Source organism: Eubalaena glacialis, chromosome 16, assembly GCF_028564815.1.
Source record: "Eubalaena glacialis isolate mEubGla1 chromosome 16, mEubGla1.1.hap2.+ XY, whole genome shotgun sequence".
NCBI classification, from domain to species: Eukaryota; Metazoa; Chordata; class Mammalia; order Artiodactyla; family Balaenidae; genus Eubalaena; species Eubalaena glacialis.
In genome coordinates, this window is record NC_083731.1 from 14342081 (window position 1) to 14358164 (window position 16084).

General features: G+C 37.9%; 1 protein-coding gene across 1 annotated transcript in view; it reads left to right on the forward strand.

Moving 5' to 3' along the window:
- UGGT2 (UDP-glucose glycoprotein glucosyltransferase 2) overlaps positions 1–14038 on the forward strand; it is a 172103-nt gene extending 158065 nt beyond the window's left edge. The window contains exons 37-39 of the mRNA XM_061170577.1: positions 285–401; positions 4709–4835; positions 13553–14038. Of these exons, the coding sequence (XP_061026560.1) occupies positions 285–401; positions 4709–4835; positions 13553–13575 (267 nt within the window). The 3' untranslated portion in view covers positions 13576–14038. The remainder of the gene's footprint in view (positions 1–284; positions 402–4708; positions 4836–13552) is intronic.
- The last annotated feature ends 2046 nt before the right edge of the window (positions 14039–16084 follow it).

Here is a 16084-nt window from a genome sequence, read left to right on the forward strand (position 1 = left end):
GGTAGAGAGGGCATGTGGAATGGGGGGTTTCTGGGCCTCTCTCTCCACCTCGGATGCTAGGGGTGAAGCCCAGGGCAGGTGTGGTCTTTGTTCCAGTGCACAGGTTCATTCATGACACAAGACTATTAGGTCAAATTAAGTATTTAAAGCTTCAAAATTTAGACACACCTCAGATTTACATGTTTTTTTAGGATCTGTTTATAATCTAAATGATATCTTCAACTTCTTTCACTCTGACTCTAATTTCTATACCTCTATGTTTAAATCATTCTTTTTTTCTGTAGGATCTTCCCAATAATATGATTTACCAAGTTGCCATTAAGTCTCTTCCCCAGGACTGGTTGTGGTGTGAAACCTGGTGTGATGATGAATCCAAACAAAGAGCCAAAACAATTGATCTGGTGAGCGTTTGCATTTTCCTTTGTATAGCAGATATGAAAATGTTCCGATAGAAATATTTTCTGTTTTACAAATGGAATGGCGCACATAGGGCACCCTGCTGCTCCGTCTGTTATTCACTGTTATGTTTACCTAGGTTGGCAAGTATGGGGCTGTGTTGGGGGCCCACAAGACCACCCCCAGGTTTGATGATTCAATAAGAGGACTCATAGGACTCAGAATCATGGCTGTGAAGATATTACAGTGAGAGAATGCAAAGCAAAATCAGTAAAAGGAAAAGGCGCATGGGGTGAAGTCCAGAGAAAACCAGGTTCAAGCTTCCAAGAGTCCTCTCCCTGTGAAGTTACCCAGGACAACCCTAATTCCTTAAGCTACAAGAAGTACAACAACCCATGTGAAATGTGGTCTATCAGGGACGCTTACCAGAAACCCAATGCCCAGGATTCTTATTGGGGGCCTGGTCATGGCAAGCACCCCCTCTGCCTGGCACGTGCCAAAATTCCCAACATCCAGAAGGAAGGCAGGTGGTCAGCATAAACCACATGTTTGCACAGTTTAGGCACAGTGAGCCATTCTTAGCAGGGAATGGTGGGAACACTCCTGAAACCCAAGTTCCCAGGTGCCAGCCAAGGGCCAACCTTGCAAGCACGGGCCTAAGAGTAGCGGTCTCGGGCCTGCTGTGTTCATTCTTTTCTGCACAAAGCCCTTTGAAAGAAAGGCCATGAGCTGGCTGAAATGTTTATGGATTAGCTATCATCTTAACATGTCATCAGTTTAGTTTCTCTGCCAATAATTTTCCCAAATAAAGACAACCAAAATAACTGTCTACTTAAATTATCCTATACATGTCTACTTTTCTTCATTTTTTTTGAGAAGTTTTTTTCTTAGATTTTCATTTTAAGCAGTTTATGCTACACAGTTTAAATCTAGACATGAAATATTTTAAACTAACTTATTTATTGTCCAGCTGTCTAGACATTATATTCCAATACTATATATTATCTTTAATAGTACAAGATATTATTCTTTTTCTGACCATATTGTTTTTATGTGCTAAAAGTATAGAATAATTGTTTACAAGATCTTCACTGAAGAACAGACTGTCAAAATATTAGAACTCATAGTTTTGAACAAAATAAGACAGGGCAATAAAATATAGGGATGTTTTTCCAGATATGTATAGAAAGGTATAGAAAGAAAGTAGCGTGCCAAAATGTTAGATTGCAATCATAGGGGATAGAGTGTAGCAGAAACAAGATGGCATTGGTAAGAAGAAAGCGAGGGAAATTTCTAAAGAGAGGTCAAGAACATTACTGAACATAACATAAAATGTTAAGGTTATGTTGTATAAGGTGGTGACTCATATGTTAGTGACATAAGGTCTCCTTGGGATCTTTAGTACTTAGATTAACATGAGCTACTCTAACAAATGCCCAGATTTCCGTGGTTTCACATACACCCAGGTTCAGACCTAAGTGGGTGTCCTATCAGTGAGTAGCTTCCCTGTACATCATGACTCAGGGACCAGTCTCCATCCATCTTGTGGTTTCTTCGTCCTCTAGGGTCCTGTCATCATCTGTGTCCATCTGGAACTGATCCATCCAGTATGGCAGCCACATGCCACATGCAGCCATAGAGTACTTAAAATGTTGCCAGTGTAAATTGGGACGTGCCGTAAGGTGTAAAACACATCGGATTTTGACGACTCAGTGCCATAAAAAGAATGTAAAAATATCTCATTACTAATTTTTATATTGATTACATTTTGATTACATTTTGGAAATATTGGGTTAAATAAAATATAGTATTAAAACTTATTTCACCCGTTCCTTTTACATTTTTATATGTGGCTGCTAGAAAATGTAAAGCTGTGTGTGTAGTTTCCATCATATTTCTGTTGGATAGTGTTGATCTGGAGGGAAAGGAGAAAGGAGTGTGGAGAATGCACCCTGATCCCAAAGGCCTTGGCACCGTGGTAGGAATTGGTCGTGTGGCCACATCCAGTTGTAAGAGGAGCTAAGGATCGTCATTCCTCGATGGGCAGCCACTTCCTAGCAATAGGTCTACATAGAAGAAGAAGGATGGGTGACATAAATTTTGGTGGACAACATCGTCTCTCCCACAGAAACATTTAAAATAAAAATGGAAGAACATGCTCTTTTTGGTCATCTTGGGGAAAAAGTTAAGAAAAATCCAAGGAAATGGCCTAATGGAGAGGAAAAAGCATGATTCCTGGTATTGAAGGTGAGGATGAGAGTGTCTGTGAATGTCATGACACTATCTCAACTCCCTTTCAATCAGGGTTTCTCAGCTGGGGCATTATTTACATCTGGGACCAAGTAATTCCCTGTTGTGGAGGCGGACCTGTGCGCTGTACAGGAGGGTGTTTAGCAGCGTCCCTGGCCTCCACCCACTAGGTGGCCGTAGCCCCCCCTGCGAGGGGGGGCTACTGAGCCCGCGAGCCACAACTACTGAAGCCCGCGCGCCTAGAGCCTTTGCTCCACAACAAGAGAAACCACTGCAGTGAGAAGCCCACGCACCGCAACAAAAACCCAACGCAGCCATAAATAAATAAATAAGACAACAGGCTCATGGTTCATAACTTAGCTCTCCCATAAGGCATGAAGGATGTAGGGGAAAGCAAGTTGGGGCAACTATAAGAAAAGGCCACGTAGAGGTGAGCTTCAGGACACATTCTTTGGTAGTGCTTCGTGAAGAGCAGACAGGATGCTTGTGTAACTTTGTGAAGTTTATGCTCCTCCCGTAGTTTTTCCTGTCTCAGTCAATGGCATCTCCGTTCTTCACGTTGCTCAAGCCAAAGACACTAGGGTCATATTTGATGCCTCTCTTTTCTCACAATTCACATCCAGCCCATGAGCAAGTCTTGTCGGCGGTACCTTCAAATACATCCAGAGTCAGAACCTTCTTAAACTCCTCCTCTACTTTTTGCCTTTTAACCTTGATTTAATTTCCCAAGAAACTCTATAATAGGACCAACTGCTAATTAAAATTGATCAAATATTAGAAGAACTTTGGAGATGATCTTGTTTTAATTTCGTCCTTTGCAGATGAAAAAAACTAATTCTGCCACTGCCCACGCCCCCGCCGCCACACACACACACAGTTTAGTGACTAGGTCTTACTACTAGTAAGTGTGGACCGTCCAAGCCTTACTACCAGTAAGTGTGGACCGTCCAAGCCTTACTGCCAGTAGGTGTGGACCATCCAAGCCTTACTGCCAGTAGGTGTGGACCGTCCAAGCCTTACTGCCAGTAGGTGTGGACCGTCCAAGCCTTACTACCAGTTAAGTGTGGACCGTCCAAGCCTTACTGCCAGTAGGTGTGGACCATCCAAGCCTTACTGCCAGTAGGTGTGGACCGTCCAAGCCTTACTGCCAGTAGGTGTGGACCGTCCAAGCCTTACTGCCAGTAGGTGTGGACCGTCCAAGCCTTACTGCCAGTAGGTGTGGACCGTCCAAGCCTTACTGCCAGTAGGTGTGGACCGTCCAAGCCTTACTGCCAGTAGGTGTGGACCGTCCAAGCCTTACTGCCAGTAGGTGTGGACCGTCCAAGCCTTACTGCCAGTAGGTGTGGACTGTCCAAGTCTTACTACTAGTAAAAATTGGAACCATGAGGACTGAGGATCCACGTCCATTGTTTTTCCGCTGTGCCTATTAAGCAGGCTAGTTAAATATTTTTAAGGTGTGGAGATTTATGAGCTACTCTGAATTTCACAACTCTCAGTATTTTGACAAATGAGTTCCAGTTAACTGATTTTTAATATCATAACTGCTAATGAGAACAGAGGCATGTGACAGAGGATGAATGCTTTTGCCAAAGAAACTCAAGACCTTTCTAAAGGCTGATAAATAGTTTTGTGTATGGAAAACATAAAGTATATAAAACCAGGTTTTAGTCTGAAGAAAAGGCAATCAAATATTTATTAATATAGTCTTCTATGTTCTTTTACAGGATGGTCATATAATTGGATGTTTTGTACAAACATTTTACAGAATTGTTTGACAGACTTCTTATGAACCATCAAAAAGTCTTTAAACAATTTTTGTTTAAAGTTCTGATTGAGGTGTTTGCATTAAACACTTACTGCTTACATAAACTATGATTTGTCATTTCACTTGATCCTTTCTCTATTAAACTAATTCCGGTATTTCAAGTACTTAGTACCTAGGGCCCTGCTTTTTATAAAATGCATTTTGTTTGCTCAAGTGACATAGCAGTGTCCTCAAGTATTTCCTTTATGTTTTCTCGAACATGGTTTTTTATTAACAAAGCTTTATTTAAACTTTCAGTGCAATAACCCCAAGACAAAAGAACCTAAACTAAAAGCTGCTGCCAGGATTGTCCCAGAATGGGTGGCGTATGATACTGAGATACGACAACTATTAGACCAGCTTGAAAACAAGAAGAAAAATGCAAGTAAGTTATTCTGCAGTGGTGTATGAACCATATGTTGCATTAAGTGAAATTAGAATAGATTACAGACTCAGTTCTTAGTGAAGTTATCAAATGATTAGGTCAGAATTTCTTTACCAAAGTCCGTGACTTGATTACAAATTTCATTTTTATGTGGACTAAGCTCACAAATTTAAAACATGGATAGAGAATCTGTTCCCCCATGGATATAGCTTCAGATCATCGCATAGATAGGCAGTATAGTATTAACCGCCTGACATAAGGTAGAGGTGAAAAAAGTAAAAGAAACCCTTGTCTTTAAGACACACTGAATTTCCTAAATATGAAAATCCAAGCCCTGAAGTTTAATAAAAGCCTTACATAGCTAACTAAAATATTACCTCCTGTCTCCTAAATTAATCTGGTACATGGTATAGGTTTCCCCATGAAAAGTTGGTTCCTGGATCTAGTAGCCTTAGTCATGACTAGAGGGTGATTTGGATTAATTTGTTTCCATTTCTTAGATTTAAAAAACTGGAGAAAAAAAAAAAGTAAAATAAAAAACTGAGGTTACCTTAGCATTTCATCACCCTACATAAATCCTCAACACCAATAAATATGTGTTGAATATTCTTTTAAAGCTGATATAAACTTCTTGATTCCTTCATAATTCCCTTTCCTGGTCAGTGCCTGTCTCTGTTGTCCTTTGCTCTTTTTTAAAAGTAGTACTGCGGTTCTGTTCTGTTCCAGTCAGTATGTTAGAGACTTTCACAGGTTAGACTAGTTAATCCTCACAATAATTCTTTCTAGTAGTTCAGAATATAGTTCTTATTTTCCTCAGCTTTACTTTTTAGGGAGGCTGAAATGATTATATATAAACTGTCTCATATAAGCATGAAATTCTGTTTCATCTCGACTCTGTTTTCCTTAACAAAATCAGTGTGTGTTGTCTGAGAAGTTCAATATTTAACACACACCCAAGCATTTTTAATAATGTAGTATAAAGGTGCCACTTCAATTCAGAAGAAAGATTATTCTCTTAAGTGGTGTAACTGTTTTCAAAGGGAGAGAAGGAAAGAAGGCAAAAAAGGAAGGAAGAAAGGAAAATTCACATAATTACCTCACAAGCAATTTTAAATGTATAAAACATTGAGATGAAATGTTTCTCTTATCAAATTGGAAAGAGTTAAAGGATTAATAAGACCCAGCATTAGCAAGGATATTGACAAGTAAGCACTCTCGTACATATAGTAGCTGTATAAATTAAGGAAATTTTATAATATGCATAAAAAATTAAAATATATGCCCTTTGACCCAGCAATTCACAAGAAACATTTAAATGAGAAAAATTATGCATATATATATATACATATGTTTGTTACAGCATTGTTTTTAATAATGAAATAAAATCTATCCATCAATAGAGGATCGATTGCATAAACACTGATACATACAGTGAAATATAATGTAGCCTTTTAAGAGAATTGAGATAGATTTGTGCTGACAGCAAATTTTTAAGTTAAAAAATAAGTTATAGAATATTTATAATGTTATTGACCCACATCTTAATTAAAGAAAAACTGCATGTGTGTGTATATATGTTTTTGTATGGTTATATGTATAAATAAGAGAAGTTTTACAAAAGAGATTTTCGGGGTTTTTGCTTAATTTTTAATTACAAATTTAAGACATGTTCATTATAAACATTAAAACCATTGTATATTCTATATACTTCCACACTTGGAAGTATTAATGTACAGAATAAAATCAGAAGCTCTCTTTTACTTACTCAAACCCAAAGAGGCAACCATTTTTTAAATAAATTTTTTATTTTATATTGGAGTATAGCTGATTAACAATGTTGTGATAGTTCAGGTGCACAGCAAAGGGACTCAGCCATACATATACATGTAGCCATTCTCCCCCAAACTCCCCTCCCATCCAGGCTGCCACATAACATTGAGCAGAGTCCCTTGTGCTGTGCAGTAGGTCCTTGTTGGTTACCCATTTTAAATGTAGCAGTGTGTACGTGTCGATCCCATACTCCCTAAATAAAGGCAACCATTTTTTAAGGCTATGATATACCTTCCTGTATAAAATTTTCATTTCTCTTGTTGTAAATTGTATTAGTTTGCTGGAGTTGCTGTAACATAGTACCACAACCTAGGTGGCTTAAGCAAAAGTCATTTTTGTCTCACAGTTCTGGAAGCTAGAAGTCCAAGATCAAAGTGTAGTCAGGGTTATTTCCTTCTGAGGACTGTGAGGGAAGGATCTGTTCCAGGCCTCTCTCCTTGACTTGTAAATGGCTGTCTTCTTCCTATGCCTCTTCACATTGTCTTCCCTCTGTACATGTTTGTGTCCAAATTTCCTTGTCCTCTAATGACACCAGTCATGTTGGAGTAGGGTCCACCCTAATGACCTCATTTTAACTTGAATACCTCTGCATAGACCCTGTCTCCAAATAAGGTCACACTCTGAGGTACTGGAGGTTAGGACTCCAACATATGAATTTTGAGGGGAAAATAATTCAACCCATAACTTGAATGGAATTTGAGAATCGTGTCGTATGTTTAAGGGCCATTTGTATTTCTTCTGATTTTCAACTGTTCTTGTCCTTTGCCTGTTTTTTTCTGGAGCATTGCTGCCCAACACTGGGAAAAATTAACAATCTTTATTCCACATATTTGTGTTGCCACCTTTAGCATATGCTAAATTCCTGTATTATGTATGTCTCATTTGGCGCTTTTTTTTCTGTTCCATTGGTCTCTGTCTCTACGTGTGTCTATTACACACTACTTTAATCATTGAATGTTTATAGTGTGTTTAAATATCCAGTAGGGCTCATCGCTCTTTGTTGTTGTATTCCTGGGTGTTCTTGTCTGCTTATTTGTCCGCACAAGCTTTAGAATCAGCTTATCTAGTTCCAAAAAGTTTTCTGTTGTTGTTTTTTTTTTCCTTTTGTGGTAGAGGAAGGATTATATTAAATTTATTAGTTAACTTAGGGAGTACTGACATCTTCGTGAAAACTATTCTGTCTAGGAACATGTTGTGTCTTTCTGTATGTTCAGGTCCAGTTTTATGTTTGTCAAGAGTTACAACATTTTAATCATATAGGTTTTATACATATATTTTAAAGCTTATTCCTAGATATTTTATCTTTTGTTACTATTAAAAATGGAATTTTCTCTTCCAGTATATCTTCTTACTGGTGGTAGCTTGTCCATAGAATGACTACTATTTTCCTTATATGAATTTTTATTTCCTATGATCATATTGAATCTCATATTGTTTATAGTAATGTTTCAGTTGATTCTCTTGAGTTTTTCCAGGAATATGTACATCTTACCTGCAACCAAAGATGGTTTTTCCTCTTCCTTTCTAATCCTTTTTTTTTTTTTTTACCCTCACATTGCTTTTTCTTGTCTAATTGTTTTGGCTTATATATCTAATACAATATTAAATAGCAGTGGTAGTGGTAGGCATCTTTTCTTTTTCTCACATTGCCTAGCCAACCTCCTGTGTTTCCCCATTAAGTAAGATAATAGCTTTGGACTAAAGCTATTTTTTCATGTATTTTTATCACGCTGAGGAAATATCCATTGATTCTTAGTTTAATAAGTGTTTTTATCAAAATGGGTTGTATTTTATCAACTGTCTCTTCAAAAGTAGAGGTTACTACATGATTTTTTTACTTGGATATATTGGTATGATAAACTATATTAATAGATTTTCTAATATTGAATCATTATTCCTAATATTGAATCATCCTTGTATTCCTAGAATAAATTCTACTTGGTCATGACCTATTATTCCTTTTTTTCCCATTTTTTAAATGAGATACAGTTGACATATAACACTATATTAGCTCCAGGTGTACAACATAATGATTTGATACTTGTAAATATTGCAAAATAATCACCACAATAAGGTTAATTAACATTCATTACCATACATAGTTAAGTTTTTTTCTTGTGATAAGAACTTTTAAGATCTCTCTTAGCAACTTTCAAGTATACTAGACAGTATTATTAACTTCAGTCACTATGCTGTACATTACATCCCTATGACTAATTTATTTTTTAACTGGAAGTTGGTACCTTTTAACCCCCTTCACCCATTTCATCCATCCCCCATCCCCACCTCTGGCAACCACCAACCTGTTCTCTGTTGCTGTGAGCTTGGTTGGTTGCTTTTGTTTTTGTTTTTAGGTTCCACGTAAAAGTGATATCTTATGGCATTTGTCTTTCTTTGTGTGACTTAATTCCCTTAGTGTAATACTCTTAAGGTCCATCCATGGTATCGCATATGACAGGACTTCCTTCTTTTTTATGGCTGAATAATATTTCTGTGTGTGTGTGTGTGTGTGTGTGTGTGTGTATACCACATTTTCTTTATCCATTCATTTATTGATGGATGCTTAGGTTGCTTCCATATCTTGGCTATTGTAAATAATGCTGCAGTGAACATGGAAGTACATATATCTTTTTGAATTGGGGGTTTTTTTGTTTGTTTTCTTCAGGTAAATACTCAAAAGTGCAATTGCTGGATCATATGGCAGTTCAATTTTTAATTTTGTGAGGAAGCATCACATTGATTTCCATAGTGGCTGCACCAATTTACATTTCCACCCAGTGTACAAGGGTTCCCTTTTATCCACATTCCTTGCCAACACTTGTTATTTTTTGTCTTTTTGATAGTAGACATTCTAACAGGTATGAGGTGATATCTTGTGGTTTTGATTTGCATTTCCCTAATTATTAGTGACATTGGAACCTTTTCATGTACCTGTTGGCTATCTGTATATTTTCTTTAGAAAAATATCTATTCAGATCCTTTGCCCAGTTTTTAATCAGATTGTTTGTTTTTCTGCTATTGAGTTTTAGGAGTTCTATATAAGTTTTGGATAATAACCCCTTAACAGATATATAATTTACAAATATTTTCTACCCTTCCATAGGTTGCCTTTTTATTTTTTGGTGGTTTCCCTTGCTGTGCAGCTTTTTAATTTGATGTAATCCCATTTATTTACTTTAGCTTTTGTTGCCTTTGCTTTTGATGTCAAATCTAAAAAATCATTGCCTAGACCAGTGTCAGGGAGGTCATCACCTTTGTTTTCTTCTAGGAGTTTTATGGTTTCAGGTCTTCTGTTCAAATTTTTAATCCATTTTGAGTTAATTTTTGTACATGGTGTAAGACAGCAGTCAAGTTGTATTCTTTTGCATGTGGCTGTCCAGTTTTCTCAGCACCATTTATTGAAGAAACGGTCCTTTTCCCATTGCATGTTCTTGGCTCCTTTGTCATAAACTAATATATATATATATTATATGTTTATATATATATATGTTTATTTCTGGGCTCCCTTTTCTGTTCCATTGATCTATTTGTCTCTTTTTATGCCAGTGCCATACTGCTTTGATTACTGTGATATAGCTTGAAATGAGGATGTGTGATGCCTCCAGCTTTGTTCTTCTTTCTCAAGATTGCTTTAGCCATTCAGCCTTTTGTGGTTCCATACAAATTTTAGGATTCTGTGTTCTATGTCTGTGAAAAATATCATTGGATTTTGATAGGGATTGTATTGAATCTGTAGATTGCTTTGAGTAATATGGACATTTTAATAATATTGATTCTTCAAACCCACAAGCACAGAATATCTTTCCATTTATTTTGTGTCTTCAGTTTCTTTCATCAGTGTCTTACAGTTTTCAGTGTATAGGTCTTTCACCCACTTGGTTAAATATATTTCTCCTTGGTTAAACTGGTCTTAATGCAATTGTAAATGGGATTGTTTCCTTAATTTCTTTTTCTGATACCTAGCTGTTAGTGTATAAAAACACAACAGATTTCTGTACATTGATTTTGTATCCTGCAACTTTACTGAATTTGTTTCCTAGTTCAAAACTTTTGGTGGAGTCTTTTGGTTTTTCTGTATATAATATCATATATATCATCTGCAAATAGTGACAGTTTTACTTCTTCTCCCATTTGAATGCTTTTTTATTTCTTTTTCTTGCCTAATTGCTCTGGCTAGGACTTTCAATACTATGTTGAATAAAAGGGGTGAGAGTGGACATCCTTGCCTTTTTACTGATCTCAGAGGAAAAGCTCTCTGCTTTGAGTATGATGTTATCTGTGGGTTTGTCATATATGGCCTTTATTATGTTGAGGTATGTTTCATCTATACCTACTTTGTGGAGAGTTTTTATCATAAACGGATGTTGAATTTTGTCAAACACTTTTTCTGCACCTATTGAGATGATCATATGATATGTATCCTTCATTTTGTTAATGTGGCATATCACATTGATTGATTTGTGGATGTTGAACCATCCTTGCATCCCTGGGATAAATCCCACTTGATCATGGTGGATGTTTCTTTCAATGTATTGTTGAATTTGGTTTGCTAATACTTTGTTGAGAATTTTTGCGTCTGTGTTCATGAGGGATATTGGCCTGTAATTTAATTTTCTCAGGGTGTCATTGTCTGATTTTGTTACCAGGGTAATACTGGCCTTGTAAAATGAGTTTGGGAGTGTTCCCACCCCTTATAGTTTTTGGAAGAGCTTGAGAAGGATTAGTATTAATTCTTCTTTAAATGTTTAGTAGAATTCACCAGTGAAGCCATCTCATCCTGGGCTTTTGTTTATTGGGAGGTTTTTGATTACTGATTCAGTCTCCTTACTAGTAATTGGTCTGTTCAGATTTTCTGTCTCCTCATGATTCAGTCTTGGTAGATTGTAAGTGTCTAGAGATTTATCCATTTCTTTTTGGTTGTCCAATTTGTTGGCATGTAATTGATCATAGTAGTCTCTTATGATCTTTGTATTTCTGTTTTTAATATTTTATTTTTCTATTCCCTAATCTTCCCTCTGTGTTCTGGGAAACTTTCTTACTTTATCTTCAATCCTTCTATTGATCTTTCTTTTTAAGAGGGCAATCACATTTTTTTTTAACATCTTTATTGGCGTATACTTGCTTTACAATGGTGTGTTAGTTTCTGCTTTATAACAAAGTGAATCAGCTATACATATACATATATCCCCATATCTCCTCCCTCTTGTGTCTCCCTCCCACCCTCCCTATCCCACCCCTCTAGGTGGTCACACAGCACCAAGCTGATCTCCCTGTGCTATGTGGCTGCTTCTAAGAGGGCAGTCACATTTTAATTTCCAGCAAATCTTTCTTTTCCCTGTTTGTTTTCTTTTAGTTTCAATTTGTTCTTGTTCTGTGGCTTTATTGACTTTTCAGATATCTCTGGAAAACATTAATTATAATTATTTTAAGAGTCTCTTTGGTTCTCTTGGTTATCTTTGTTTCCTTTGGTTGAATCATTTGTGTGTTCATCTTGGTCCTTTTTTCTTTTACTGTTGATTATCTTCAAACGCCTGGAGATTCTTATCTGTTAGTGTACATTTAAGAATAAAAGATGAGATTAATCAGTATACATAGCTGGCTTGAGTTTCCTCTGTGATGGTGTAAATGTGTTTGTTTCTCCAATAGGCTTCTTCCCTGAACGGGGGGGTTAATTGGTAACTGCAGGTGTATTAGCACGGTGTAGAACTGGCAGGCTTCTCTCTAGATCTGTGGGCCTGGAACAGAACAAGCCCATCCCACACACCAGCCTGGCCAAAAGTCACAAAGAGGGGACTTCACTCAAGAGCATCAATACCTATACAAAAATCTCTCCCTCTCTTTCTCTCTCTCGCTTTCTCTCTTTCTTTCTCTTTCTCTCAATAAACTGTTCTATTTTTAGCCTTCCACTTTTTATCTTGGAATAAACACCAGGCTGTCAGTTTCTTTCTGCAATGCAGAAGAAGGAATGAGAGTGGAGAGCTGACGTGCACAGATTTTCCATACAGTCCTTCAGTTAATTGCTTCACTGGGTGATGTACTCCCCACCAGTGTTTTCTGTTAGGAGGCTTTCCCAGGCTTCTCTGTCAAGAAAATCAACTCATCATCTCAGCTGTGTATTCTGTTTTCCGCGTTTAGAAATTCGTTGATAACTCTGCTCCAGTGTTGTCTCATAACCACTTCTCCCATTGTCTTTATTGCTATTCCCTTTTATATTTCTTATCTTTCCAGTGGAGTTTAGTGGAGAGATATAGTCTGCCATCTTGAATTATGGAACAGGATCCATTTAAACTGTATATTAATTAATTTCTGCCTGAAAATATCTTGAATTTTCAGTGTTCTTAAATCAGTATGTGATGGCTCAATGATGCAGAAGGTGAAGAAACCATTTTGATCTCTAAGGGTCTTCACTAGTACTGATTCTCACATTTGTATAGTATTTGTGTCTGTGTTTGAATGCTCTGTCCTCGCATCTTAGACGAGGACCATATATGTCTTCTGCTTTTTGTTGTTCCATTACATTAATAACAGGATACTTTGTACATGGTGAGTAATCTGTTAGTACTGTTCAAGGCCTCTATTGCCAGGCAGGGTGCTAGGTCCTGAAGATAACAAAGATAAATAAGGTATGGTCCTTGTTCTCATAGACTCATGGGAACTCACTTCTAGGTGGGTAAAGAGGCAAGTAGTTATGATACAATGTAATAGATCCCATAACATACAAAGAACTATTCTTATGGCACATAGTGAAGCAAGTAGGTACTAAACTAACAAACAGAATCCTCAGGGAGCGCCTATGCTTTTTATTATATTAATTCATACCTCAGTCAGGTTTACGCTAATGTGATGTTTGAGATGTCAGGAGCTAAATAAACTTTCCTCCCCTACAGTTTTGACACATGATGAACTCTAGCACGGGCCTGTGTAAGAAGATGAGAAAGTATGACAAGAAATCTGCCACCTGCTGGGGAAATGTGGAACTACTGCTAAGACTTTTGAAAGTTTCATTAAGGATCAGTGACATATTCTTCAATTTAAATTATATTATTTAAAAATACATGTGTTTAATGTATTGAATAAGTTTAAGTTATATAAGAAATGACCATTGAGTATTTAAAACTAGATTGTTCAAAACACTGTGTTTTCACCAGTTAAAGTGATAGTTTTGCCAGATAACCAAGTAGAAGAACGTATCTGACTAGCTGGTCCTCATGGGGAATTAGCAAACCATCTACATGTTTGGATATTCCAGCTCTGTGTGCATCCATATTTCTTCATTCAAAAGATGCTTTTAAATTAGAGAAATCTATTTTGTGTTTTTTCTTCTGAGAAAGAAGAAGGACTCATGGTTATCTCCGAATAATTTTTTTTTAAAGTAAGCCCATTTATACCTTAACTGTTGTTTTAAAATGGAAGTAGTGTCACACTGTAATTACTTATTTTGTTTATCTTAAACCATATGATGTTTTAATCCTATGCAGTATTTGTATTTTTTTAATGTTTCTAATTTTTATTTCATAAAATGATATTCATGGGCTTATGGGGTATATATGTATTCTTTTTAAAAAAGAACTGGCTAGTTTTATAGAAACTTAGTTAAGAGTGTAAACAGTTTGTTTTCCTGTTTTATATTAATAATAGATGAACAGGAATAGTAAATATTCAAAAACTATCCAACTATTCTAGAATCATAGGATCTTGGGACTGGAGAAGACCTCAATGTCATTTGGACACTGTCCCCTGAAGAAGCTGATTGAATAGGGCTGAGGTGAGCGTGGGAAATCATGATTGTCTAAGAAGCTCTCCAGATGACTCCGGTGATAAGTGAGGTTTGAGGAACAGCCCCCCTTACAAGGCCCTGCCAGGCGGACCCTCAAGCCATCTTGGAACCTTCCAGGGCCACATGGAACTGTCTGCCTCTGGAGACTGGCTGGTCCATCTTTGGACAACTCCATACAGAGTTCCACAGCGAGCCCGAAGCTGTCTACTGGCAGTCTCTACTCTTGCTCCTTTGAGCTCTTCTGAACGAATCTAATCCTTCTCGATTGGATGGCACAGCCCATAGAGTATTTGAAAATAACTGCTTTGCCCCCAGCAGCTTCATTCTTCCTAATAAGAGATCACAAGACCTCTCCCTCTCCCTGTAACCTTCCCTTTGTTACTTGTTTGGGTTTGTCTGTGATAAAATGGAGTGCTCCAGGTGTGGCCTGGAATGGAAGTAGATTATTCCTGTGGGTTCCAAGGGTGCTGTCAAAGGCTTGAGTGGTAACTTGGCCTGGGGTGAAGACCCCAGTTCCATGGGGTCTCCGGCTCACTCCTCTTTGGAGTCGGGGCTTGGTGAGAGGTAAGAGACTCTGTAAGCTTCTAGCTTAGGCCAGATGCTCCAACCCAGCTACCTCAGGTCTGCTGTGGTGCTTTAGGCAGAAGCCCCAGCTGACTGTGAGATGGTACTTCACTAGGTAATGGCACCTGATTTCCACACTTATTACTAACTACCATCTCCAATATGCTAGATTCTGTACTTCATAGAATATAAGCTAAAACTGCAGAATAATGTACTTTGTAGCTTGTGATTTGAATGGCTAAATTTACATGTCTCATTTCCAGATGAATGATACCTTATATCTAAAAATCCAGACTTATAAATATTTCTTTACATGGAGATTCTTTTATAAAATGGCTAATTTTTACGTCAAGTGCATGTAGAGCGCAGCGCCATACAGAGCTCTCCCCTCCTCGGGACGCGCTAGGGGAACTGAACCGCAGGGCAGCACTCGCGAAGAAGGCCACCAGCTCCGCTGCCCTGAGGGTGCTGGAAGGTAGCCCGAGGCCTTCCACATACATTCCTGATCCTGAATTCCGGTGTTCAGGTGCAGGCCCTATAGCAAATTTTAACAAAAATCAAATCCTAGGAGAGAGCAAAGACACACGGTTTCCCGTTTTGAGAAGTTACAATCCACTTCTCCTTCCTCCTTCTCAGAGGGAAGTCGGAACAGAGCGTATCTGAGAATTAGGAGATTTTGAGTTTTAACCTTGAAAAGACATTTAAGTTTGGGGTATAAGTTTTGGTATAAGGTAAACCCAGAATATAAGACTGAAGACAGTCCAAACTCTCCATGCCTCCCAGATGCTTTGGTACAAGCGGTTAGATGTTGGAAGTGCCCATCCTTCGGCTCCAGTTATCCTCAAGTTCAGGGAACAATGAAGCTCCTAGAGGGAGAGAAGAGAATACTTCCAGGAAGCACCACCGGCCGTCAGCCTGGGCTTACAGACAAAATCAGGCTTTTCTTTAATAGTAAAAATGCAGTTTGACACAAATGGGAGCCTGCCCAAAGAAACGGTTGCTCCTGTGGGTCAGGTCCAGCGCCTGGGATGCAACCAGACAGACAGGTGCTACCACCCAGAAGAAGACCCAGATGAAT